This window comes from Astyanax mexicanus, chromosome 5 (genome assembly GCF_023375975.1).
Source record: "Astyanax mexicanus isolate ESR-SI-001 chromosome 5, AstMex3_surface, whole genome shotgun sequence".
In the NCBI taxonomy this organism is placed as follows: domain Eukaryota; kingdom Metazoa; phylum Chordata; class Actinopteri; order Characiformes; family Acestrorhamphidae; genus Astyanax; species Astyanax mexicanus.
The window spans coordinates 18651088-18676515 of NC_064412.1; the positions used below are offsets into that span (position 1 = coordinate 18651088).

General features: G+C 38.4%; 1 protein-coding gene across 5 annotated transcripts in view; it reads right to left on the reverse strand.

The window, feature by feature from the left end:
* The window catches only part of herc2 (HECT and RLD domain containing E3 ubiquitin protein ligase 2), a 94855-nt gene that overhangs the window by 63322 nt on the left and 6105 nt on the right, over positions 1-25428 (reverse strand). For 2 of the 5 annotated variants that reach the window (XM_049479121.1, XM_049479122.1), the window contains exons 4-17: positions 24621-24755; positions 15156-15378; positions 14952-15052; positions 10214-10355; positions 9977-10087; positions 8385-8556; positions 7506-7680; positions 7344-7363; positions 6689-6877; positions 4682-4833; positions 3208-3365; positions 3007-3120; positions 1313-1564; positions 1010-1203 (exon numbers count right to left, since the gene is read on the reverse strand). In XM_049479121.1, the coding sequence (XP_049335078.1) occupies positions 1010-1203; positions 1313-1564; positions 3007-3120; positions 3208-3365; positions 4682-4833; positions 6689-6877; positions 7344-7363; positions 7506-7680; positions 8385-8556; positions 9977-10087; positions 10214-10355; positions 14952-15052; positions 15156-15378; positions 24621-24755 (2138 nt within the window). The remainder of the gene's footprint in view (positions 1-1009; positions 1204-1312; positions 1565-3006; positions 3121-3207; positions 3366-4681; positions 4834-6688; positions 6878-7343; positions 7364-7505; positions 7681-8384; positions 8557-9976; positions 10088-10213; positions 10356-14951; positions 15053-15155; positions 15379-24620; positions 24756-25428) is intronic. The other 3 variants (XM_022675804.2, XM_022675803.2, XM_022675802.2) reach the window with 2 other exon arrangements.

Consider the following 25428-nt stretch of genomic DNA (forward strand, 5'->3'; position numbering starts at 1 on the left):
CTAAATTATTTTGCTGATAATGTATTGCCAACTGTAATTGTAAGCAGAAAATCTATTAATATGAATACACTTTTTAAAGTGAATTTTAGATTATTTATGATTACTTAAATTCCAAAATCCACTGTCTGATAATTTTAATAAAAAGTTCTAAAATGTACAAAAGGTTTCTCATAAGACTATGGTCATGCTGAAATCTCAATATTGTAAATAAACTCAAATATATCAGTGATTCTTATTATGCTTTTGCATGTTTAGTTCTTACATTCCTCTACATATTTCAGTTATAGATTGGCCTAATTAATACAATTCATCATCATCATTTAGAACCATCAAATATGCAAACTAATGTTTATTTTGCATTTATTTTAATGGAATTAAACTGGGCAAGAATTAATGAAACCAGTATTAAAACAAAACCTTAAATGACAGAAGCACAAGCCTATCTACTGAAATTGCCAGCACTAATCATGATCTATACCAGGGGTTTCCAAACTTTTTTTGTTGGGGGCCAGAAGGAGAAATATATTTTGAAGTCACGGGCCACAGACTCTGTAATAAAACAAATAATGAAATATACCACTTTAAATAATACATTTTCCTGATTATTTCATTTACACACCATTTTGATTGACTAACTATCTTTATATTTGACAGTGTTGTGTAAACTAAGATTTTTCAAAGTGATGTTTAATTTCATGATGTCTCTTAATATAAAATTCCTTAATTACGGAAACTTTTAGACTCTTTTGCCCCGTTTTTCTGCACTAGAAATGCGCACCCTCTCTGACTCTTTGGCCCGTTTCTGACACCTAGCATTCAAACTTTGAATCTCACATTATAAAAACCTGCTTAACAGCGGGCCAACTTTCATTCTATTTCTAAAATACCTCGTGGGCCACTCCAAAAAAGGAAACGGGCCGCAGTTTGGACACCCCTGATCTATACTATCGGTAGTAATCATCATCAAAGATCACTGTGGGTTCAAATCCCACAGTCTGGACTGCAGTACCTGGCCTGGGCCACAAGAGATGCCCACTATGTGTTTGGAGTTGAGGCCTGGCAGGGCTTTGGGCTGCTTCTTGTTGGAGAAGAGAGTGTCAAAGTGCTGTAGTTTATCATTGCTTCCCCAGCTGTGTACCTCTCCATCCTCAGTGAGGGCCAGGCAGTGTGTGGAGCCCACCGCTATATCCACCACCTTTTTACCTAGAGGGAGATACAGAAGAACACATGCACAAATTAGCCTCAAAGAAGTCCTGCAACACTGTACCCCTCCCTAAAATGCATATCTGGGTGAATCTATGTGAATCCTGACCTTGTAGACTGTCCAGCAGTTTGGGGTAGCGGACATGCTCATCAGTGCCGTGGCCAAGACGCTGGTTATCACCTTTGCCCCAGGTATACACCTGCCCATCTTTGGTGAGGGCCACAGAGAACTGGCTGCCACAGCACACTTTCACTATATCTAAATCTTGGAGCTTCTCCACCAGCTTAGGGCTCTTACAGCCATCGCTGCCCCCGCGGCCCAGCTTCCCATAGTCCCCGTCACCCCACGACCACACCTGGCCTGAAGAGTTAGACAGAAAAAGAGAGAGGAAGTTAGATTTGATATAAAAAAAAAAGGAAAATTACAATAGAGCAGCTGATTTGAAAAGCATAATTATATTAGAAGCTATATTAGAATGAGCAATTTATACGATCAAAAACTGATGTTTCATATATACACTCTTTGAGAGTTGCCAAAAAACAGTTTTTACAATTTGAACAATTTGAACAAATATTGTAAGCTGTCACATGGATTTATGTCCCACCTTCTCACTACCAATGCCTGTCAACAGACTAAATGCAAAAGTAAATAAATGCAAATCAGTTCCAGAATAAAAATACTTTTATCTGGTGTCAGTGGAACCAAGCTGATCAAATATTCAATAAGATCTTAAAAGCACAGTTTCAAATCAAATTTTTAAATCAATCACACTTACAGTTATAGCCTGTCAGACAAACCGAGAGCACGAAGACTTTATATGGTATTTACTGGATTCACTGCTGTACTGTTAATTACCGTTTTAATGAGAAGAAGAAATTGTTATACAAAGTATATGTTTTATAACTTGACTTGAAAAAATATATATAATAATTTGACAATACAGGGGCACTTAATTGCGTCTCACCCACAGCTACTTTATATCCATATCTTGTAACTTTTAAATTGATTGTTCATGGTCATCTTTTACAGAAAGGGTTCTTTATGGAATCAAATACCAAATATGGTTCTTCTATGGCATCACTGAAAATAACTATTTGAATGTAGTTATTAAACGACGTTGACAATAAAAAAATAAAATAAAAATAGTATTATAGTATAATAGTAAATGGTATTTGTTAGCGATTAAAAGGGTTGCTGTAAAAGTAATGTACTTTTCGCACTATAAGGTGCAAAGGATTATAAGGCACATTATCAAAGAACGTCTATTTTCTAGTCTATTTTCATACATAAGGCGCACCGGATTATAAAATGCATTATGAGACACTAGTAAGGAACAGGGGTGTCATTGGGTAATGTTAATGCTGCTCCAGCAGTGCTAGCCAGAGTTAGCAGCAGGGTACAGGCTGATAATACTCACTTATGAACGGCGAAAGAGCTAGGTTAGCAGCTAATGCTAATACTGCTGGAAAACTAAACTCAAATTCCTGTATAACACTGTACTTCATCAGATTGGCCTTACTGTTTCTTATAACCTGACAGGTAAAATTCATACATAAGGCGCACTGGATAAGGCACACTAAATGCGCCTTATAAATGTGATAAATACAGTAATGAGTGATCATATAGAGAACATCAAACCGATAAAACTTTAGTAGCACAGTTTAAAAGTGGTCTTAGCAGTTATACACTTAAGTAGGGCCTCTGTTTTTTAGCTTTGCTGTTTGTTGCATTTTACTTCCAAATTACCACCTAAAGCCCCAACTTAACTGTTTTCAAAACAGTTTTTTTTTAATTGCTCATACCATTCTCTGTGACAGAGAGTGTCTGCGCATCACCACTTCCACACGCCACATCTATCACCTTCAGCCCTTTCAGAGCAGTCACCAGCATGGGGGTGGTCTGATCCTCACTGGAGCCTGTAGCAGGAATATCCGGTTATTAAAGAAGGGAAGAAACATCACTAAAACTGTCTGAAATCTACAATTGGCGGCACAGTTAGTTACCATGGCCCAGCCTGCCGTAGTTGCCTCGGCCCCATGTGAACAGCTCTCCATCTGCTGTGATAGCAGCACTGTAGGTGCTGCCACAGGCTATGTGCACCACATGCTTCCCAACCTGCTTCCCAGAGAACGCCGCGATCATGGTGGGCTCTTCCAAGTACCTGCACAGCAAGAGGCAGTACTGCGGTCACCATTCATCCATTTAATTACAGTCATGTTGGTCATGTTGGTAAGGTTTGCATATGTATTGACTATTGTAAGTCGCTTTGGACAAAAGCGTCTGCCAAATGTAATGTAATATAATGTAATGTAATGTATAGCTTGTACTGAGTTTTAAAGCACTGAAAAGAAAATCTAAATCACTGCAATTCATCATCTGTCAAAAATAAACCACACTCTAGCAAATAGTTACTGCTTTAAAAAAAATATATAAAGCTGTAATTCATGAAAGAAAAGATTAATATGGAGTAGGGCTGGGCAATAATTCTGCATCATTAAACTAGAAATTACAGAGCACTTGCACAGCCCTCTTAAGAGACTAATGTTTCTGGACTCTGGACATATAAAAGCATTGCAGCACTAAAATGATTACTACTCTCATTTAAAAGTTAATCATTTTCCCATTTTTTCTAATTCTAAACCACATTACAACACACACTATATTGCCAAAAAGTATTCATTCATCCATCCAAATCAATAAACTCATGTTCCAATCCCTTCCATGGCCACAGGTGTATAAAAGTAAGCATCTAAACATGCAGACTGCTTCTACATACATTAGTGAAAAGTATTGTTTGCCCTGAGAAGCTCAATAAATTCCAGTGTGGTATTGTGATATTCACTATTAAATATTACACAGCCAACTGTCAGTGATATTATAACAAACAGGAAGTGGCTGGGAACAAAAGCAACTCAATAACAAAGTGGTAGTCTGTGTAAAATAACAGAGCTGGGTCAGCAGATGCAGAGGAGCATAGTGCGCAGAGGTCATGAACTTTCTGCAGACTCAATCACGAAATACCTCCATACCTCATGTGGTTTTAGATTAGATTATAAACAGTAGAGTGTAGAGAGCTTAATGGAATGGGTTTCTATGAACAAGCCGCTCCATTCAAGCCTTACATCACCAAACACAAGGCAGGTGAAACAATACTTATGGCAATATAGTGTAGTTTTACACAAATACATTTTCCTTTTTCCAGTATTTTCTATCTTGTATTTAGCCACAAAACAATATTAAAAACATAAAAATAGAAAGTAAGAAAGTAACAGAAAATAAAATATTCAACTTTCCCTTTCTGTATTAACAGATCCACAACAGGGACTCACTGATTAGTAAAAACACATTTTTAAAACCATGCAATAAACATGCATGTTTCAGATCCACACATTTTAAAGTTTCTACTTGAAATCAGAACAATTTGAACATGACAAGATAGGATTAGTCTGTTAGTTAAAGTGTCACAGAGGCTCTTACGTGGTGTCTCCATGTCCCAGGCGACCTCCATCTCCACAGCCCCAGGAGAAAACCTCTCCATTGGCTGAAAGAGCCAAGTAGTGCTGGCCTTCTGGGTGAGCTGCCAGCTTCACTATCTTCCTGGATGACAGCCCGTGCACTAACATAGGCGACTGAAAGACAGACAATTTATTAGTGACCATTTTTACAGAACTTTCCGTAACACACATTAAATAAATTCATACTCCAGAGCATTAAAACATCAGTTTTTTTTCTTTTAAATTTAAAGCAAAATTACTGCTTAATTGGAGGAGACAAATATTCTAATTAAATGGTATCAGTGTCCTGGCATAATCATTCCTCTAACGTCTAATATATTATTTCTAAGAACAGAGTGGTCTGGTAGGTTTGTTGGAAATAATTGCTTTCTAGATTATACAACAATATACTGTATTTTTCGCACTGTAAGGCACACTGGATTTATAAGGCACACTATTAATAAAGGTCTATTTTCTGGTCTAGTTTCATAAAAAAAGGTGCACATGATTATAAGGCGCATTATGCGACACTAGTAAGGAACAGGGGTGTTGCCATGTTTTCCTTCTAATTCAGCTGATCTCACCGCTGGGTGGTGAAACCTGTAAAGCTAAGTAGACAAAACTGCAATTCTTCAAAATAAATAAATAAATAAATAAAGTTAAACGAGCACTTGTTGTTAAGCTACACAGATTTCTTTCCTGAAAACTGTTTATTTGGGTGTGTAAAGCACTTCCGTTATTTAAAGTAAGCTTAGATTTCCAGATATGGAAATATGCAGCAACATTAGCATTGGCAGCTAACCACTAGAGCTAGTTAATGCCGCCAGACTATGCTACACTAAGGAACTCTGAGTGTTCCGGTAAGCCAGGGCGATATAGCTAGCAGTTTGTCCTATGTAGCTTGTTTGAATATGATAAACACAGTTAGCACTTATCACAGTGAACAACTAATGCTAATGCTGCTCCAGCAGTGATAGCTGTGCAGGTGCAGGAGAGCTAAACATAAAAAACTGTATAATGCTGTACTTCAGTGGAGTGGCTTTACTGTTCCTTACAACCTGACAGGTAAAATTCATACATAAGGTGCACCAGATTATAAGGGGCGCTGATGGTTTTGGGTAAATTAAAGGATTTTAAGTGACTTAGACTTAGACTTTACTTTATTGTCCCCCACAGGGGAAATTTTTCTTGGGCTACCCAAGATTGCATCCGGCTGTATTGGCAATACAATACAATCACACAAGCCTTTCAACAAACATAATACAATATAAGACACAATACAATGAACATGAGCATAAAAGCCAGTAAAAAATACTAAAATGAATATAAAAAATTTAAGATTTCGATCCACATCCTTATCTGTTAGCATTAAGAAGTGTGATCGATGCAGGTACAAATTAATTTCTGTACCTTATTAGTCTACCCCTTGGCACTCTGGGAAAAGTACATGGTCGGAATCAGAGGCAATTCGCTTTGCTAACCTAAGAACAGACTCTTCAAAAATTGCTTCAGGAGAGGAGTACTGGCTACCACCAATACATTTCCAAGCAGTTCTGACGACCCTAGCTAGTTTATTCTTCAGCTGCACTGAGAGATTGCAAAACCAAACAGAAATACCATATCTTAAAATGCTCTCTAATATGGACTTGTAAAACAGGGTCATGATCTTCTGATTCACTCCGAAGCTTCTCAGTCTCCTCAAAAAGTACAGTCTCTGCTGCAGTCTAGCACAGATACTCCACATGGGTTGACCACCCCAATGTACTGTCAATGTAGACACCCAGATACTTATAAGAAGAAACCTGAGGAATAGTGCTGTTACAAATAACCACTGGACAGTGCACCTTATAGTGCAGTGACAGTGCACCTTATAGTGCAGTGACAGTGCACCTTATAGTGCGAAAAATACGGTATTCCCACCAGAGGTCACTGAATCCCCAAATCTTACAGACTGACGCTTGAAAATGGCACAGGGGAATTAAACACTCACCAGGGTAGTACTTTTATAGTTCTGGGTGTAGACGGCACCAGAGATGGACAGAATGAGAAATCCCTTCTCTGAGCACACAATCTGGGTTACGCCCAGGCTGGACAAAGCCTTGCACTGGATTGGTCCGTTCACGTTAGCATAAACCTTCCATCCCAGCAGACCCCAGCCAATCACCTCCTGCAATGTACCCTAAAAAATAAAAATAAAAATTTTATACAGTGATCCTAATTTTGTAATCTTGTGACTCAAATGTGGGTTTGGGCTGGATTTTATTTATATACATGCACTCATTCACACACATTTAAGAAGCACATCATAGTGCATCATAAAGCAGCACTGCAATGTAAAGTAGAGATGCATTTACATATGCATAAATGTACACAATATTAATAATGATTAGTATAAAATGTTTAAATCCTTAGAAAGAGCATCTGTAGTTGGCTCGGCAATCCAGGATGAATTAATACGATTCCATTTTATATGCACACACACACACACACACACGTATATAAATGATGAGGGATGCATGAGAGAAAATGAACTTTCATGCACAGAAAGTTTTTTTTTTTTAATCCTGCATGCAAGAACACACTAAGCGGTACAAGACAACATGAAAACGCACTGTAGCCAATAAGACATTAATAAGCCCAATTACCTGCACAGGGCCATGGTCCTCCAACAAAGCAGACACAGAGAGAACATAATTAGTCATGACAGAACATTTAAATAATGAAAAAAAGCTAAAACATCATGAATATTTCCAACTACCTCTATAACTACAGAATGCTAAGCATAAGGTTGTATGGAAAGTGCAGTACCTTGCCCGAGGTGGGTGAGCTGCACTGTGGAGGGCTACATGGGACAGCCAGGCGATCCAAGTGGGCCATGATGACCACAGCTGTCTGTCGAAGGTCAATGGCCAGGTCATTGTCTTGGGGCAAGGTCAGGTAGCGCAGGAAACTCTCATTCGGGCTCAGTGGTGCAGACAGTATCTGAAGGAATTGACAGGTAGCTGGTTACATTCATGAAACAAATTAGTATAGTAGTAGAACATTTTTGACACAAGGTCATCTCCACAAACTGATTTTTTACTTTGACCAAGTTCATATTGCATTTTGCAGAAGTTTGGTTTTGGACCCTTCTTTTTATTTGGAATACCAGTCAGAAGTTTGAAGACATGTTTTTTATTAAAAAGGAATTGCATTGTAGATTAATATTTAAGCCATCAAAACTATGATGAAATAGATAATAGAATTATTTAGTAAACAAGAAAAGTGTTAAACCAGAATATGTTTGAAGAATCTAAAATATATAAGAGTAGACACCTCTTGCTTTTTGCACATCTTTTTTCAGTCAGCTTTAAGAGTTAGAGTCACCTGGAATGGCTTTATTACAAGAGCTACTCAACTAAGTAAAGTAAAAATGACTAAGAAATGAAGGTCAGTTAATCCAAAAAGCATCCTCAAATGCAGTCGAAAAAGACCATCAAAAACATCAAAATGAAACTGGCTCTCATCATTACCACCCCAAATAAGGAAGACCAAGAGTTACCTTTGTTCTACAGGATAAGTTCATCAGAGTTACCAGCCTCAGAATTCAGTGCGAGCACAACAAACTACATCGATTACAAGTATTTTCTGTGTGCTCTCCAAAACTTGTGTGAAAAGTGTGAAAATGAAACATGAAGCACTCTCACCTCAACCTCCTCTTCTTGAATTGGCTCCTCCTTGCTGCTGTGGATGTTGTGGAAGCGCTGCAGAAGCGGCAGTAAGGGAGCACTGGTGCCCTGGCTGGATCGCTCATTATCCATCTCTCTGGTTCCACTGTCCCACAACCTCAACAGCAGCAGCACTGCTGACAGCAGCTGACTAGAGGCCAAAGGAGAGAGAAGTGCTTATTGTTTAAGCTTGTACATCATTACATGCCCAGTATTTAGTGCTTTCGTTTCAGTGGTGTGTTACTGGGTTATAACTACAGTTATGTTAATTATCTTTTTTAAACATATTGTTGAAATAGTCATTGTATAACAGGTGTTGCACAATATACCGATACTAGAAAAGCATCACAATACCTCATTAAAAAAAGTACAATACTTTTTTTTTTAGTAATTTAAATAATACAAGTTCTTTAACACAATTGGCATCAGGCTCCATATTTCATACAAAAAAGATTACACCGTGTCATCTTCTCAGCTTTTAGACCAAATTGTTTGGTCTATACGGCGCACCTGCTTAATTAGAAGGGAAACATGGCAACACACTTACTAACTTGTAACGATGTAGGCCACCTTACTAGTGTCGCTTAATATGCGCCTTTTGTATGACAATAGACCAAAAAATAGATGTTATTTGATAGTGTGCCTTATAATCCGGTGCAACTAATAGTCAGAAAAACACATCGATCACTCATTAAATTCCTCAACACATCAGGATAAACCATATATACGGCTAGAAAGAGCTACTGTTTTTAAACATTGCAGCATCAGTGCTCTCCGGTGAGGAACCGTGATTAATCCATTGTGGAAAACACTTTGTCACAATAATCGACCAAAGTTCTTTCAAAGTAACTTTCTGTAACTCATTTATTGCTTCAATTTCAAATTAATTTGAGCTTGATTCATGAACCAAGTTGACTCTACACTTAACACAACTTCCTCAAAGCGTCCAACCACACAGCTCACATGATAATTCATGATTTTCATGGCTTTTCAGTAATTGAGTGAATCAGAACACCAAACAGAGACTCTCTTTTCTTCTTGACCTTTGATTCTACACAGTAGCATGCATTGGGGCGGGGCTGAAGATATCACTGACATTTTTTTTTATCTTTTCAGAATTGTTCACATTAGAAGGGGCTCTATTCTCAAAGACAACATCTCACAAAGTTACCCATCAAAAAAATTCCATAAACTTATATTCTTAACTGGAATAAATCATACGCATCACACTGTTAATATGTTCTGCCTTTTTCTTTAATTATTAATAAAAAATTATATTTTTTACTCCATATTCGATCTTCTATTATTCCATTAATTTCTAATGTTTTAGGTTTTTGCCGTGGTTTCGTTTCAGTATTGGTATTGAGATATTTAGACAGACATCGTATCAAGAAGTCAACACAATTGCATATTCAGCTTAACAGAGTTCCACTATCTGTACCTACTGCGTATACAGACTGCTTAACCAAATAAAAACTTCAATTATAAGTTTACAGGTCCTTTTCTATATACACATGGCAATAAATAAACCCTGAATAAACTGATGGAAGGATGTAAGATGAAGTGAATACCTGAGTGTGCCTCTTTGAACAGCTAGCTCCAGCAGAATCGCAAGGGCCAGGTGCTGGTCCTGCAGTGGAATGCTGGTTGGGGTTTTGCTGCTTCCACCTCCATGAACATCACTGCTCAAAACACAAAACAACAAATACTGGTAAGATCTCGAATTAACAACATTTCCAAACAAATTAACAAACCGTTCTTGTCAGCAGTTTCTATGTTCTATTTCTTAATAGAGATGAAAAACTGACCTGAGGAATTTTGTAGCTCTCTCAACAACTTCTAGCCAGACAGATGACACTGTACCCTCGTCAAACAGAGTGGCCTCTGGAAGAGCACGCAAAGCATCTAGAGACTCCTGCAGCAGCTCACTGCACAGGTCTGCATCATCACCTACAACACATATTGCAATGTAGGGTTGTTATACTGTACAACAAATGTCTTTACAAACCAGGTATCAGTTTAAAAATGTGTTAGCTAGAGTTGCACTGGATTTACAAAATTATATATTCAAATTACAAATTCAGTAACTCAGGATCGGAGTCCTTTATGGATTATGCACCAGCTCTTTTTATTTTTTTTTTTATCCCAATTCAGTTACGAGTGTGTGTTTTAATCACATTCAGTGTCCAATGGCAGCCTCCATTACTATTATTATTGCCGGTAATGACAGCACTGAGGAGAGTTCTCAGTAAGAAAATCCTAAATAAAACAAAAGTTTAGCTTATTTTAGAGTGTATGGTGTGGAATAATTTGATATAATATCTAAACCCATGTAAAACTATTCTGTGATCACTCATTGTATGCACATTTTATTGATGGGAGACGCACAGGCCTTGGTTTTTAAACCACAATCATGTTCAGAACTGAGTGTAGGCTAATGCTAACACACACGTGATATAGTCCAATATCTCCAATATCCAACAATAAAAGATATCAGATAGTCCAGAGAGTGTGTATACATGCATACAGAGACACAGACAGAGGGAGAGACAGACAAAAAGTGCAGTGTTTAATAGGAACAGGAAGCTGTGTGAATGGTGAAGAGCGGAAATTCAGACTGGACAAAACTAAATAAATCAGGCCAGAATATCTAATTATAGAAAGTTTCACAATAAACACAACAATAAACTGATCATATTTCAGAATTAAATCAGCAGTACATCCTATCTAAACTGTGCGGCTACATTATTTAAACACAAAGATTGGATCAGTATGCGACTTGAATTGGATCAAGGCAAAATACCCCTCAGTAAATTCATAATTAGATATATTACATACAAAATATGGATTGTCATACATGCTAGGGATAAATGAGAAAATGTTTATAATTACTGCAAGTTGCTCACAAAAATAATTTCATGTCTGTTTAAGTTACACTGTAAATGTCTATTAGCCAATAAGACGCCTGTTCTAATTAGTAAATTACCGTCCATTCTTTGGTGCTGTGCACAAAAGAGAAGCAGACAAAGGAGACAGAATGAGATGGTCTCAAGCAGCTGCACATAAGCCTAAGGTCACCATGGCCAGGGCCAGGCCTCAGCTTGAGGGGCATAAATCCCTTAAGCATGGGTCTATAAAGCAGTGGGATTGCATTCCCTGAAGTGACCGAATAGCTATGGGATTAGAGTTTTTGCTTCAGAATGCATTGTCTAACATCAGTGCCAGACATCACTAATGCTGTTGTGGCTGAAAGCAACCATATCTTGACAGCAATGTCCCAATATAGACTGTGAAGCCTTCCCAATAGAGTAGATAATATTACTGTAACAAACGGGATTGAACTGGTGTTTATACACAGCCATAACATGGTACAGCAACGGGTCTAAGCCCATTTCTCATTTGCTCCCCTACCCCTTGTTTTAGAGTGTTTTTTAGTTTTCACCCGTCATTCCTCAGTGTTTGGGAGCTAAAGTTATTCTCATAGTGACTCAGAGTGTTTGAGTGATTCTCATAACCCTCTGTTTGGAGTAGGGGTGTGACAAGACACTCATTTTACGAGGCGAGACGGTACTGGGTTCACGAGAACAAGACGAGACGAGATTTTAAGATATTTTAAAGAAAACTATAAAAATGAAAAATAATTTGAAAAATAGTTTTATTCGACAAAATTATTTAACGCAAACCCAACAGACTGTTTTTCTCCACAAATTGAGTCTATAAAAAATTGAAATAATACAAAATAAAAAATACAACTTTTCTAGGCCCTCTATAGTGCAAACAATAAGTGCAAACATAACCAGTAAAAATAAGCCTAAAGTTTCTTTCTGTTTTTTTTTTCCTATATCTCTGGTAACATAACTATGTATAACCATAACCAGGTATATTAAGACTATGCTTGAAGTGCAAACAGAGACAGATTATTTTTTTTCCCCAAATACAGTCCAGAGCTAAGGGATTAACACAACTGCCTATAATACAGTCATGTTCTCTTTTAAGAATATTAGCATGTCTACATTTTCTGGAAGCACATGAGAATTTTGGGCACTAACTAGGTCTCCTGTAGTTGAAAAGACATGCTCACTTGAGACAGAGTGTTTGCTTGTAGCCGCGGTGTATGGCACAATTTTCTTACAGTACATATATGTGGTTTGTGTATATATATATATGTTACTGTTTGTTGTTTCCACTAGGAAGCCAAAATGCAGCCAAACATACAACTTAGAAGTCATGGGAGCATCTTCTATGCGAACGCCTGAATTTTCCTCTTCTGCTGAGAGCTGCTCTGACTGCTCAGCCGCCGCACTGGCTACTGTGTTGCCAAATCCCTCTTAAAAGTCCATACTAAACTGTTTATTCCTCCTGCGAGACAGGTTCAAGCTTGACGAGAAACATTGTCACGTTTTAATCTCGCGAGACCTTGTACCACAAGCCTAGTTTGGAGTGTGCCTCTAAACAATTTTATTTTTTTTTAAATCACCTCTGTCCGAACAACAATTGGGACACCCTACCTAAAGACAGAACGCACCAAAACCAAAGGGTAGGGCTAATAGGTAGGAGCAAGGGGTGAAACGGGATTGGGCCCATGTCTTTTCCTCCTCCCTCATTGTCAGGCACTCTCATTCTCAGAACTCCAGCACTGATCTGATCAAATCTCTTCAGACAGGATCTGTGTGTGAAGCTCAGGTTACAGAGCAGCTCTCCATTCAGAGCCAGAGCAGCTGGCCTCACCCATTCCCAACGGACACCAAAAGATTGTGCAATTCTGCTCTCAACAAACCATTAGCCCACTGGATCACATCACTCCCTAAATCTGCAACTGATGCTCAGACTTCAACCACAGGAACAAAAAGCCCAGGTTTTTCCTGCATTAGTCTACAAATAGCTAGGTAGGCTCTGCATACCACAGGCAAAGAAGTTTGCAACATATTTACATAGAATAGTTTGCAAATATTCAATGAAATCTTCTCACAAAAATTAATAGAAGTTATTTAATGTTTCATTAAAATGCCTTAACAAATCCAGAATCAATTTAATAGTCAATTAAAAGTCATTTAGCAATTCCCACTACAACTTCTGATACTGTAATTGCATGACTTTCCTGATTTTTTTTTTAATCCTTCATAGCATGATATATTTGTTGAGGAAAAAAAAATCATCCAACTTTTTTGGAGCTTGGTGGTCCCTGTTGATACATCAATCACTCAGAAATTTTAATCACTCCTACATCACTGTGTGATTTAACTGCATAATGCTGCCCTGAGACAACAAAATTCAAATTAATCAAATTAATCAGAATAGGCTTTAAAATAGGCTTTTAAACATCTTAAACGCCTTAACATATATATATATATATATATATATATATAAAAAAATAAGGAAGCGTAATAGTCAAAAAGTGGTTTATTGCCTGAGGGCAACACCATGTCATGGAGGGTTAATACAGCGATACAGGCTTTACTCTGTTTCCCCCTTTTTTTAACACAAAGTTTCAACTTGACACAGATTTTAAATTGGGCTGTATAAGGCACACTTTCCCTTAACAATAGGAGGATTACACAGCAAGAGCCTGGTTACATAATGCCCAGAACCTCAAAGCCGCTTTGTCTTTTATATCACAGGAAGGGAGTTATGAACAGTGACTGGCAAGATCAATGACTAACTAAAAAAAAAAGAAATTAATAAATAAAAATGGGTCACAACTGGACAGAGCATCTTTTCTAAGCACAGGATATTTTAAACGAAAACATCCTTAATACTTGTGATAATTGTAGAAAGCTTTGAAATTCTCCATCTGTGATCTAATGCTGTTCATAACATTGTTATAATGCTAACATGCAGATATGCAGATATGTCTGTTCTGTGGATAAATAAGCTTGTTCCTTCATTTGTATTTTGGAGAGCCACAAGATATAGGTGCTTGCTGACTGATCAGATCACAGTCTAAGAACAGGTGAGGAGGAGAAGAAAAAAAAAAGGCCCACCATAGTTGTGCATACTAGTTCATTTAAAAGGAAAAGAACCAACTCACTAACAGTGTGCTCTCATACATCAATCTCCTACCGTATATAGTGCAATATTAAACATATAGATACCTTATCCCAACCTATTCCATGTTAAGAATGGTTAAATCTATGCATGCTAATCTGTACCAGTCACAGTCTGCTTTATGTTTATGGACTAAAGGGCCATTATTGATGCAGTAATCATTGATGCACACACTGCACTCCAGTCTTTATCTTTGCTACACATGTCACTATCTGCTCACTGTCAGTCTCATCCTCGTCTCAGATAGAGAGCAGATAAGAGAACAGAAAAGCGGCTAAAATACACACAATGAACAATACTGACTTATCAACATCATCATCAGACCTAAGCAGACCTAATGTTGATGAATAGAGACACCCACATAACTGGAACTGTATCATAAATTCTCTGACACATTGTTCGACAAAGATTTCAATAACTTCTCTAAAATGTGGCATGGAAATAACCCTATAAAACACAAGTAGTGCATTCAGGAACTCTCGATGGAGTGCTGTTACTTACCAGACCTCCAAGCTCTGCGCAAGAAAGCAAAAGCGAACGAAAGAGCAGCCCTTGACCCGACTCGAGCCAAACCCTCCACTCCTTTACTGACAGGACGAGTGCTGTAGAGACGAAACACACAAAAACACGGTTAACTTCAATAGCACCCTTCACAACAATACAATTATTTTGCTTAATCAGTCAGTGAAAGTCTTTCCCTCACACCTTTTGTTATCCACCGTGGGCAGCGGGGGGCTGGGGGGACTCTTCCACCGAACTTTATACCTCTCCTCCATCATGCTGTGAGTGAGGGAGATGAGGTAGCGTTCCAGGATGAGCAGCCGCTGGCTCAGACGTCGCGCGGACAAAGTGCTTTTAGCTGTCTGTGCAGCCAGTTTCTGCTGGTCGTCCACCAGTACAGCACGACAGTCAATTAGTTCCACCTCATCTGAGAAGATACAGATAAACAGACAGATGAGTATTACAAAGCACAGCTTACACACAACTGCAGCTTATTTAACCATCCTGTTATGTTCATTTGTCAGGAACAGCAATGGTTTCCCGGGTCAATTTGAAGGTGAATGTTTAATTATCCAAAAGTTGGCTGAAACCAAAACAAGCAGTGTCAATATTTCATTACTAACTCCATTACTAACTCTTCTATTAATATATAGTACAACGTTGTTCCTTACCTCTAACAGGTAATAGTTCAATTAGGATAATTCACTTGTTTTTAATTATAAAAAAAACTCATGTTCAAACTTTTTTTTTGTGTTTCACTGCTTTATTACTTACCAACATTTACATAACATTGAAACATACCATTGCAGTTTAGCTTTAGTTTTAATTTTAGCGGAAGGTGGTTGCAAATATTTTCATATTACATGTTGATTATATTAACATCAGTTTCATACTGAAAAAATACTTTAAAACAATTAATTTGACCCAGAACATAACAGGAGGGTTAATGTTACTGGGCACACTGTAGAGAAAAAAAAAAGTTTGCTTCGACCAATTAGATTATTATACTTGACTGTAGTCCTTCTGTTTCTCTGCATACTTTGGTCATGACCCCACAGGACCACCACAAAGAAGTATTAATATTCTGAGCACTGCAGTGACACAGACATGGCGGTGGTCCAAAGGTGTGTGTTGTTCTGCTGCAAGTGGTTCAGATACAGCAGTGCTGCTGTAGTTTTTAAACACCTCAGTGTCACTGCTGGACAGAGAACAGTCCACCAACCAGACATATCCAGCCAACAGTGTCCTGTAGGCAGCGTCCTCTGGGCACTGATGAAGGATTGGAGGATGACCAACCCAAACTGTGCAGCAACAGGGTGAACCAACTAGGCAGGAGGGTGAACATTAGGTCTACACTGTTTAAAAACTCCAGCAGCACTGCGGTCTCTGCTCAGAGTCACTGCAGTGCTGAGAATGAGACACCATCCAAACAACAGCTTCTTCAGTGGTGGTCCTCTGTGGTCCTGACCATTGAAGAACAGGGTGAAAGAAGGATAAGAAAAGTATGCATAGAAACAGATAAAGGACTACAGTCTATAGACCGTTTCAGAGGAATATTCATGAGCGTAGGAAGTGACGTAGCTGTTCCTAGAACACTTCCGTTTAGCGGTAAACAGCGTTCAAAACAGTGGACGTAACTTTTTAATTTAACATGAATGCAAACTTCACCTAATCTGAGAGTCACAAACAGGTCAAATTGTTCTTTAAACAAGTAAACTATGGAGGACCAAAAATGACATAAGTATAAATAAATACATATATAAATGTATAAATATATAAATAAATAAATGAATAAATAAATTAATGTTGAAATGAATAAATATATAAATAAATGCACATATAAATGAATAAATAAATAAATAAATAAATAAATAAATACATGCACAAATAATTGTACAGGTAAATAAATAAATTAATAAATACATTTCTTATACATATATTTATTTATTCATGTATATGTGCATTTACTAATGTCAACATTTATTTATTTATTCATTTATTTATGTCAACATTTATTTATTAATTTATTTATTTCAACATTTATTTATTTATACTTATGTCATTTTTGATCCTCCATAGTAAACACGCCTGCTTTAGTTTTTCACAATGCTGACCTGCCATGCAGTTACAGTGTCCGCTCACAACTTCTCCCTCCTTCTTAGCTACAAACCATGCAGAGCACGTGTTGGATAGCGTTTGACTGGCTTCGACCTCACCATACACTATAGTGATGCCTTCTCTGCTATAGGAACAAATATTTCCAACTTTTCCACTGAGAAAGTAATTATATGCGTCCAAACTGCGGTGCGCTTTCACTGCCTCCATTTCCACAAGGTAGTGATCACATCTGGGAAGGTCACCTCTGGCAAGCGTTTTAAATCAGAGGAAAGAACTTCCCTCTTCAATCCTTATCAAAAGGATCAGGAAAAGAGGTTTGATCACTTTTTACTAACAGTATAGCGTGTTTGTTCTGTGTTCGGGAGCGAAATATGCGCTCTCATTTTGACAGCTGTATACTTGAAAAGAGCGCCACCGGAAGCGTCGAAGGAACAGACATGCGCAGTAGCTTTGTTATTGTTTTCCTCATTGAAACGGTCTATAATTACTGAACTAAAGCACTCCTGTATGGTCAGTCCAAATGAAACAAATGCACAGTGAGGGAGAAAAAAAGGAGATAATCCTAATATTTTGAGTATGCTTAGTGTCCCAAGTCTGCTTCTTCATTTTTTTAGGGCTAATTAATTGCTTTTGGGGTCTAAGTAAGCACTACATTTAATAGTAAATGTGAAAAGTTTCCAAGTGAGCAAATGAGTGTGAGTGACCAAGAAAGCAAGAGAGAAAGCAAGTGTGATGGAAAGAGAGAGCAAGAGAGAGAGATACACCGTCAGTCCCACCCCTCTGACATCCTACAAGCCACACATAGCTGGGTCAGAGTCGTAAAAAAAACATCACAGTTCTTCTCCTGTTACAAAACAGTTAATCCAAGCACAAGTACGGTGGTGCAGAGGCCTACTGGAATACACATGCAACCCTTACTGCTTTCAAAGTGGTCACCTCAGGTCAGTTTCTTATTAAAAACACTACACTACATAACCTCAGAGGCCTGATCACTGTGATAAGCATAATCATATTGAAAGAACCATTTGTACTGAAAAGAATTAGTCGAGCCCTCCAGCATCAACTGATATGTGATGGTCTTATTTAGACTACATGGGAGGAAACTCCACAAACAGTACCAAAGAACAGAGAACAAAGAATGATACGTTTTCTTCTTTAAATAATTTTTCAACATTAAAAGTCAATAAACCTCTTTACTATTTTTAATTCTGAACTTAAGGATGAATGTAGAGTTGCAGTACACAGCAAGTGATTAATTTAAGTTAACTGGATTTCGACATTAATCACTAATAAAATGTCTCATTATTATTCATGACAAAATATCACTAAAGTAATACCACAAAACAGCCACACTTTGTCTTTTATAAAGCACATTGAGTAAACATCCACAGTGCAGGCTATGTCTGATGTCTCAATGTCTCATTGATGTCTGAATTCAGGAGATAAGATGTGTAGTTCAACCTTTCCAGGCGATAGCCAATAGAAGACATGTTAAAAAGGGTAGTTTTACTAGAAACCATTTAGTTTTTGTTACATTTGAAATACAATACATCACTCAGAGTTGCATATAAATGCTGCACATGAAATTGTTCTTCTACCCCCATTGTCTACGTTACCGAGTGAATCGGGAAAAAGCCCACAGACTGCCATCAACCCATGAATTAGGATTCATGGCCTTGCCCACCTTGGCTTGTGACCGCCCATTGCAGAGCCATGTAGTGCTGTTAGCCAGAGGTGACATGTTCGCATGTCATTAATATTCATGAGCGAGAGCCGAAATCCTGTAGTTCTTTCACGCTCAGTTCCAAACCAAACGTTTTCACACAAAAAAAAAAAACGGCTCACAAAGCATTTATACTAGAGACCACCGCAAAATTAATAATTAAAAAAACACTTGAAATGAGACCTTTAACAGATAAAAAGTGAATTAAATAGAACAGAAACTAATTACTGCAGTTAGCGTTTAATGCCTTCAACCAGTGGGATGCTAGCCAGTAGGGGTGTCTGTTAGTAGTAGAGGTGTGCCAAAAAATCGATTCACATAAGAATCTTGATTCTCATTTACTACGATTCAGAATAGATTTAAAATGTCCCAAAATCGATTCTGAGGGGCGGGTTTTAGACTGATTTTGGGCTGGGTATTTTTGTTGGACCTGGCAACCCTGGGGATAGGGCTTGTCCCTTCAAACGGAGATCTTCCAGACACACACAGAGCGTACAACCCCTGGCAAAAAGTATGGAATCACCAGTCTTGGATGAGCACTCCTTCAGACATTTCATTCTGTAAAACAAACTCTGATCAAAAACATGATACAATAATAAGGTCATTCCAAAGTGCAACTTGTTGGCTTTCAGGAACACTCAAAGAAATGAAGAAAAAACATTGTGGAAGTCAGTGAATGTTACTTTTATTGACCAACCACAGGGAAAAAAATATGGAATCACTCAATTCTGAGGAAAAAAGTATGGAATCACTCAAATTGAAGGTAGAAAATAAGGACACACCCAGTCAATTTCCTTTCCCTAAATGGACACCTGCCTCAGATTAGATCTGCTCGTTAGTCTGCAGTTAAAAACACCTGCAGTCATGACACCTTGGAGGGCTGCTGGACGAATTAGAGTGGCAAGAACCATGGCTCCAACAAGAGAAATGTCTCTTGAAACAAAAGAGAGGATTGTGAAACTTCTTGAAGAAGGTAACTCTTCACGCATTGTTGCTAAAGATGTGGGCTGTTCACAGTCAGCTGTATCCAAGATATGGACCAAATACAAACAGCATGGAATGGTTGTTAAAGCCAAGCGTACTGGTAGACCGAGAAAGACATCAAAGCGTCAAGACAAGCAACTTAAGGCCATTTGTCTTGAAAACCGAAAAAGTACAACTAAACAGATGAAGCATTAATGGGAAGAAGCTGGAGCCAATGTATGTGACCGAACCGTAAGAAATCGCCTAAAGGAAATGGGATTTCAATACAGGAAAAAGAAAACCATCATTGACACCTAAACATAAAAGAACAAGACTGCAGTGGGCTAAGGAGAGGCAATCATGGACTGTGGATGACTGGATGAAAGTTATCTTCAGTGATGAGTCAAGAATCTGCATTGGACAAGGTGATGATGCTGGAACTTTTGTTTGGTGCCGTTCCAGTGAGCTTTATGAAGAGGCCTGCCTGAAGAAAACAACCAAATTTCCACAGTCCTTGATGATATGGGGCTGCATGTCAGGCAAAGGCACTGGGGAGATGACTGTGTTTAATTCTTCTATCAATGCACAAGTTTACATTGACATTTTGGACAGTTTTCTCATCCCTTCAATTGAACAGATGTTTGGAGATAATGAAATAATTTTCCAAGATGACAATGCATCGTGCCATAGGGCAAAAACAGTGAAGGCATTCCTTGGAGAAAGACACATTCAGTCGATGTCATGGCCTGCAAATAGTCCAGATCTCAACCCAATTGAAAACCTGTGGTGGAAATTGAAAAAAATGGTCCACAAGAAGGCTCCGACCTGCAAAGCTGATCTGGCAACTGCTATCAAAGAGAGTTGGCACCAAATTGATGCAGAATACTGTTTGTCACTCATCAAGTCCATGCCTCAGAGACTGAAAGCCGTTATAAAAGCCAAAGGTGGTGCAACTAAATACTAGTGATGTATTTTGAATCATCTTTTGTTTATCTGTTTTTCATGATTCCATACTTTTTTCCTCAGAATTGAGTGATTCCATATTTTTTTCCCTGTGGTTGGTCAATAAAAGTAACATTCACTGACTTCCACAATGTTTTTTCTTCATTTCTTTGAGTGTTCCTGAAAGCCAACAAGTTGCACTTTGGAATGACCTTATTATTGTATCATGTTTTTGATCAGAGTTTGTTTTACAGAATGAAATGTCTGAAGGAGTGCTCATCCAAGACTGGTGATTCCATACTTTTTGCCAGGGGTTGTAGGTGTTTGAGAATCACCGGTAAGATGGCAGAACAAGCACTATATTACCTTAGATTAACGTGTAGTTTCAATGTTTTATGGCAGAATGCTTCATAACAAGCATAAAAAAGATCGCTAGTAGTTAGTTTCAGTAACTGTTAGCTAGCTAACTAGCTAACTTTCCAGTTCCACCTTAAATAACGCTACAGGTGGCAGCGGGCTGCAGCATTTAAGGCGGAACGGAAAAATAACAATAAGCTAATCAGAGCTAATTTCAGCTCCTCATCACAGAGGAATTAAGGAATGGACAATATGAATTAATTTCTCCACCTCCTGCCCCCTTTCTGAAGAAATACAACGACCTTAAAGTTAACTAGTTAATCAGCAGCTGCTCCTGAACTTTAGCGCTTCACTGCTATCATCACATCAGCCCAGCAGCGTCACCTACACACCACCGCTAGTAGCCTGGTAATAAAGCAGTGTTATTTATTATTTATTTATTGTTCATTAACGTCATTGTGATATCCCAGTGATTTCTCTGTCACTGAGGACCCACATTCCTGCACATTTTATTGTTTTTGTAACACATTACTTGCTCCAGGACCAGTGTATATTATGGAGGGTTTTTTTTCAATAAGATTCATAAGCCAGAAGCAGAAATTTTTATAATTCAAAGCGTTTTGAATCAAAAATCGATTTTGAATCGAATCGTGGCCCCCAAAATCGGAATCGAATCGAATCGTGAGATAGTAAACGATTCCCACCCCTAGTTAGTAGGTATAACAAAACCATTGGTTCTCTATTTCAAGCTTGTTCATTTGATGCTGAATTAGCAGAAGTTGGAAAATGTACATTTCTTTGGCTGCATGGCACTTTTCAAGATGGCGCCCTCCATGGCAGATGTTTTTGTGTGTTCCCCCATCAACTGACTTTATTTATTTATGTTACCTCTAATACTCATTTTATACCTATTCTTATGTTTCTTTACATGTATATTGTTATTTAAGACTGTTGGTAATTGGAGGAACTGCAAAGTAAGAACTGCATATACAGTACAGTGTAATTGCTTCTTTATGACAACGAAACTTTTGAATCTCTTGAATTTCATGGAGATTAACAATCAGAAGCATTCACAGTTGTTATTTATGAGCTGTAGTGCAGAAATATCTTTAATGAAATTTATTTCAAAGTGGGTATTGATTTATTTACTTGTATATTTTTTTTAATACAACACACAAGTCAAGAGGTTTAAGTTTGTTTTGTTTAAGGATCCGCATAGAGGAGTTTCTATTTATTCTATTTATTACTAAAACAGAACAGAAATGCCCTCAAGTGAAGATTTCAACATATTACAAATCTCTCCTTTATATCCATGGATGTTGTAAGCTACTGGAATGGTTCTACAGGATATGAGAGTGTGGGGGATGCTGTTTCCAGGCCTGCGTTGTGAAAGGGGCTTCCAATCACGTGATGTTTATGGGATTTTGCACCATGTGATGTATATGGGGCCAGCGGTGGTGTAGTGCCTTTCCATCAGCATGTTCTTATCAGCGGCTACCAGAGGAGCAGGCTACCCCGCCCAGACCTGTCTGTAAACACACACAGCCCAGGCAGCACACAGAGTCAACGAGGTAAAAATAACTGCCCCTCACAGACAGTTTGTACAGTCACTCGAGCCCCCTAACACTTCACGTGCATGAGGCAAACACACACACACACACACACACACACACACACACACACACACACACACACACACACACAAACACACACACAAACACACACACAAACACACACACAAACACACACACACACAAACACACACACACACAAACACACACACACACACACACACACACACACACACACACACACACACACACACACACACACACACACACACACACACACACACACACACAGTGCATGTGGTGATAACACTGAATGTTGGGCCACATTTAGATGTTGCAAATCCATCTGCTCTACTCCATTACTGCACTGTGCTCTTTAATGCCAAGGGTATGAAACCAGCATCAGCTGGAAGCAAAAGTCAGATGGCTTGCTAAGTGGTGCCTGGTGGACAGCTCCTCAACAGAGAGAGTGTAAGGGCATTTTCACACCTCTAGTTTTGTTGTCAGGTCTGCATCAGTTGATGAGATCATTTACTTGAAGCGTTTGCCCTTTGGTTTGGTTTGTTTTCACACAAACACAAACCTGCACACATGGAAATGCACTCAAACAAACCATGTGAGTACGCTGTCTTATCTGGTTGGTCAGAAATGTCTTGCACAGAAGCAAGAAATAAAATACAGCAAAAAAGAGCACGTATATTTGTACAGTATGTAGCTGCTTTCACTCTGAAAGCAGAAAACATGCTGTTGTACTTTAAACCCATGTTTTCAATGGGATGCGCAGTGCAGATGTACAGCAGTCACGCAGGTAAAGAGAGTTGCGTGAACCTCAGTGGTTAGTGCTACACATTAAGTGTGAAAATAGAGTAGCATGGAGCAGCAGCCGCAGCACAGACAACATTTATTCATAGCTGTAGTAATTATCTGGATAATAAATCAAGTTAAACTGCACCTGAACAGCCGCAACCACAAACTAACCACTCTTGAGTTTGTTTGGAACCACACCCAAGCCACCTCCTTTTGCAGGTCTTAGTGCTGATGTATCGAAGCAGAGTTGCTGCGCTTTCCTCCAAGAGTGCATGCTACATCAGCAGCAGTTTGAAAAGAGCTGGTGGCTGTCTTCATATGTATAAGAGGAGGCATGAGTTAGCCTTCACCCTACTGACATTGGCAGCATTGAAAATAATAGGCCAGCTCAGTCAAAGGGGTAATTGGCCAAGCCAAACTTGGTAGAAAAATGGGGGGAAAAAACTTGATGGAACACGATGAAAAAATCTGAAAGCTGTCCATTACTCTGAAATCAGGACACTGCCAGTGATCTTCCACAAATTTCAATTATTCACACCCTTAATCTACATGCTTGTGTCTTATCATAAAAAAACAAACAAAAAAACAAGGTCATAGGCAGAAAACATGTATTGACAAAAAAGTTTTGTCCTGTCCATCAAGCGTAGCACAATTTTTGGAAAAGCTGTTTTCACAACTTTCGTGACATGAACTGTTTTCCAAGAGATAACATATGGAAGACAACATATTCTTGAGTGGTAGCTTTTTTATGCCTAGTATATTTAGCTTGGAATCTCTCTGGTTGACCTGTCTAACATTGTTACATGTTAAAAGAAAAAACAAGCACTGCAATAGTGAATTGTCTTATTACCACCTAGCACTAGGCTGCAGTCTACATTTCAGAAGAGAGAGAGGAAAGAAAGGGAACCAGAGAATAACACTGGAGTTGGACTGAAGCACACAGTGGAATACTGCACACCAAGTTTAATTTTCATTCTAAATTAAACAGCCTTACCTCATACCCCAACAAAACAATAGCCAATGTCAACTCTCAATTTTCCATACAGCGAAGGCGGGTGAGAAAAGAGTGGGATGACCTTGCAGAATGACTGTAGGTGGACGCTGCAATCAGCATGTTGAGTTCAGCACTCTGTGTGCCAAAGCCTTATTTATGACTACAGTGTGGGATTATTTAGCAGCTCTGCTCACCTGGCTGCCGCCCCCAATCCCAGGTCTCAATGATTGAATGATGGACAGACGACAACGACGCCTCCTCTTCCTCTTTCTTCTCCTTATCATTGGACTCATCCTTCTTCTGGGCACCAGCACAATCTGCAGAGTCCTCTGAAGATAGAAGGGAAACGAACAAAAAAAAATAAAGACACTCATAACTTTGGGTAGGACTGGACAATAATTTAATATCTATATACAGTATGTCAAAAAAAAAAAAAATACACCCGTCAAGTCTTTGTAAATATTTTATTATATATTCATGGGATCTGCTATATGACACTTTCATGCAATGTAAAGTTGTCAGCATACAGCTTGAATAACAAGGTAAATTTGCTGTGCCCTCAAAATAACTCACCACACACCATTGGCAACAAAAGTGAGTACACTCCTAAGTGAAAATTAACATGTAGTGTCCAAAGTGTCAACATTTTGTGTGTCCACCATTATATTCCAGCACTGCCTTAGCTCTCTTGGGCATGGAGTTCACTAGAGCTTTACAGGTTGCCACTGGAGAAACAAGCACATTTAATAAAATAATTTACGAAAATGTGTGGGGTGTACTCACTTTTGTGGGATACTGTATGTCATGATAGAAAAGGTTTAATAACAATAATGGTGACATCTCTTACACTTTGCACACTCCACTGGGCCTGTCAACAACCATCAGTGAGTAATCAAGCTCAGAAATACTGTTATCATTGCAGTTAACATGCGGTCCAGCTAGTCTACATAGTATTAATGTAGGATTAATGTATAGATAAATAACTATAAAATAATAGTATTC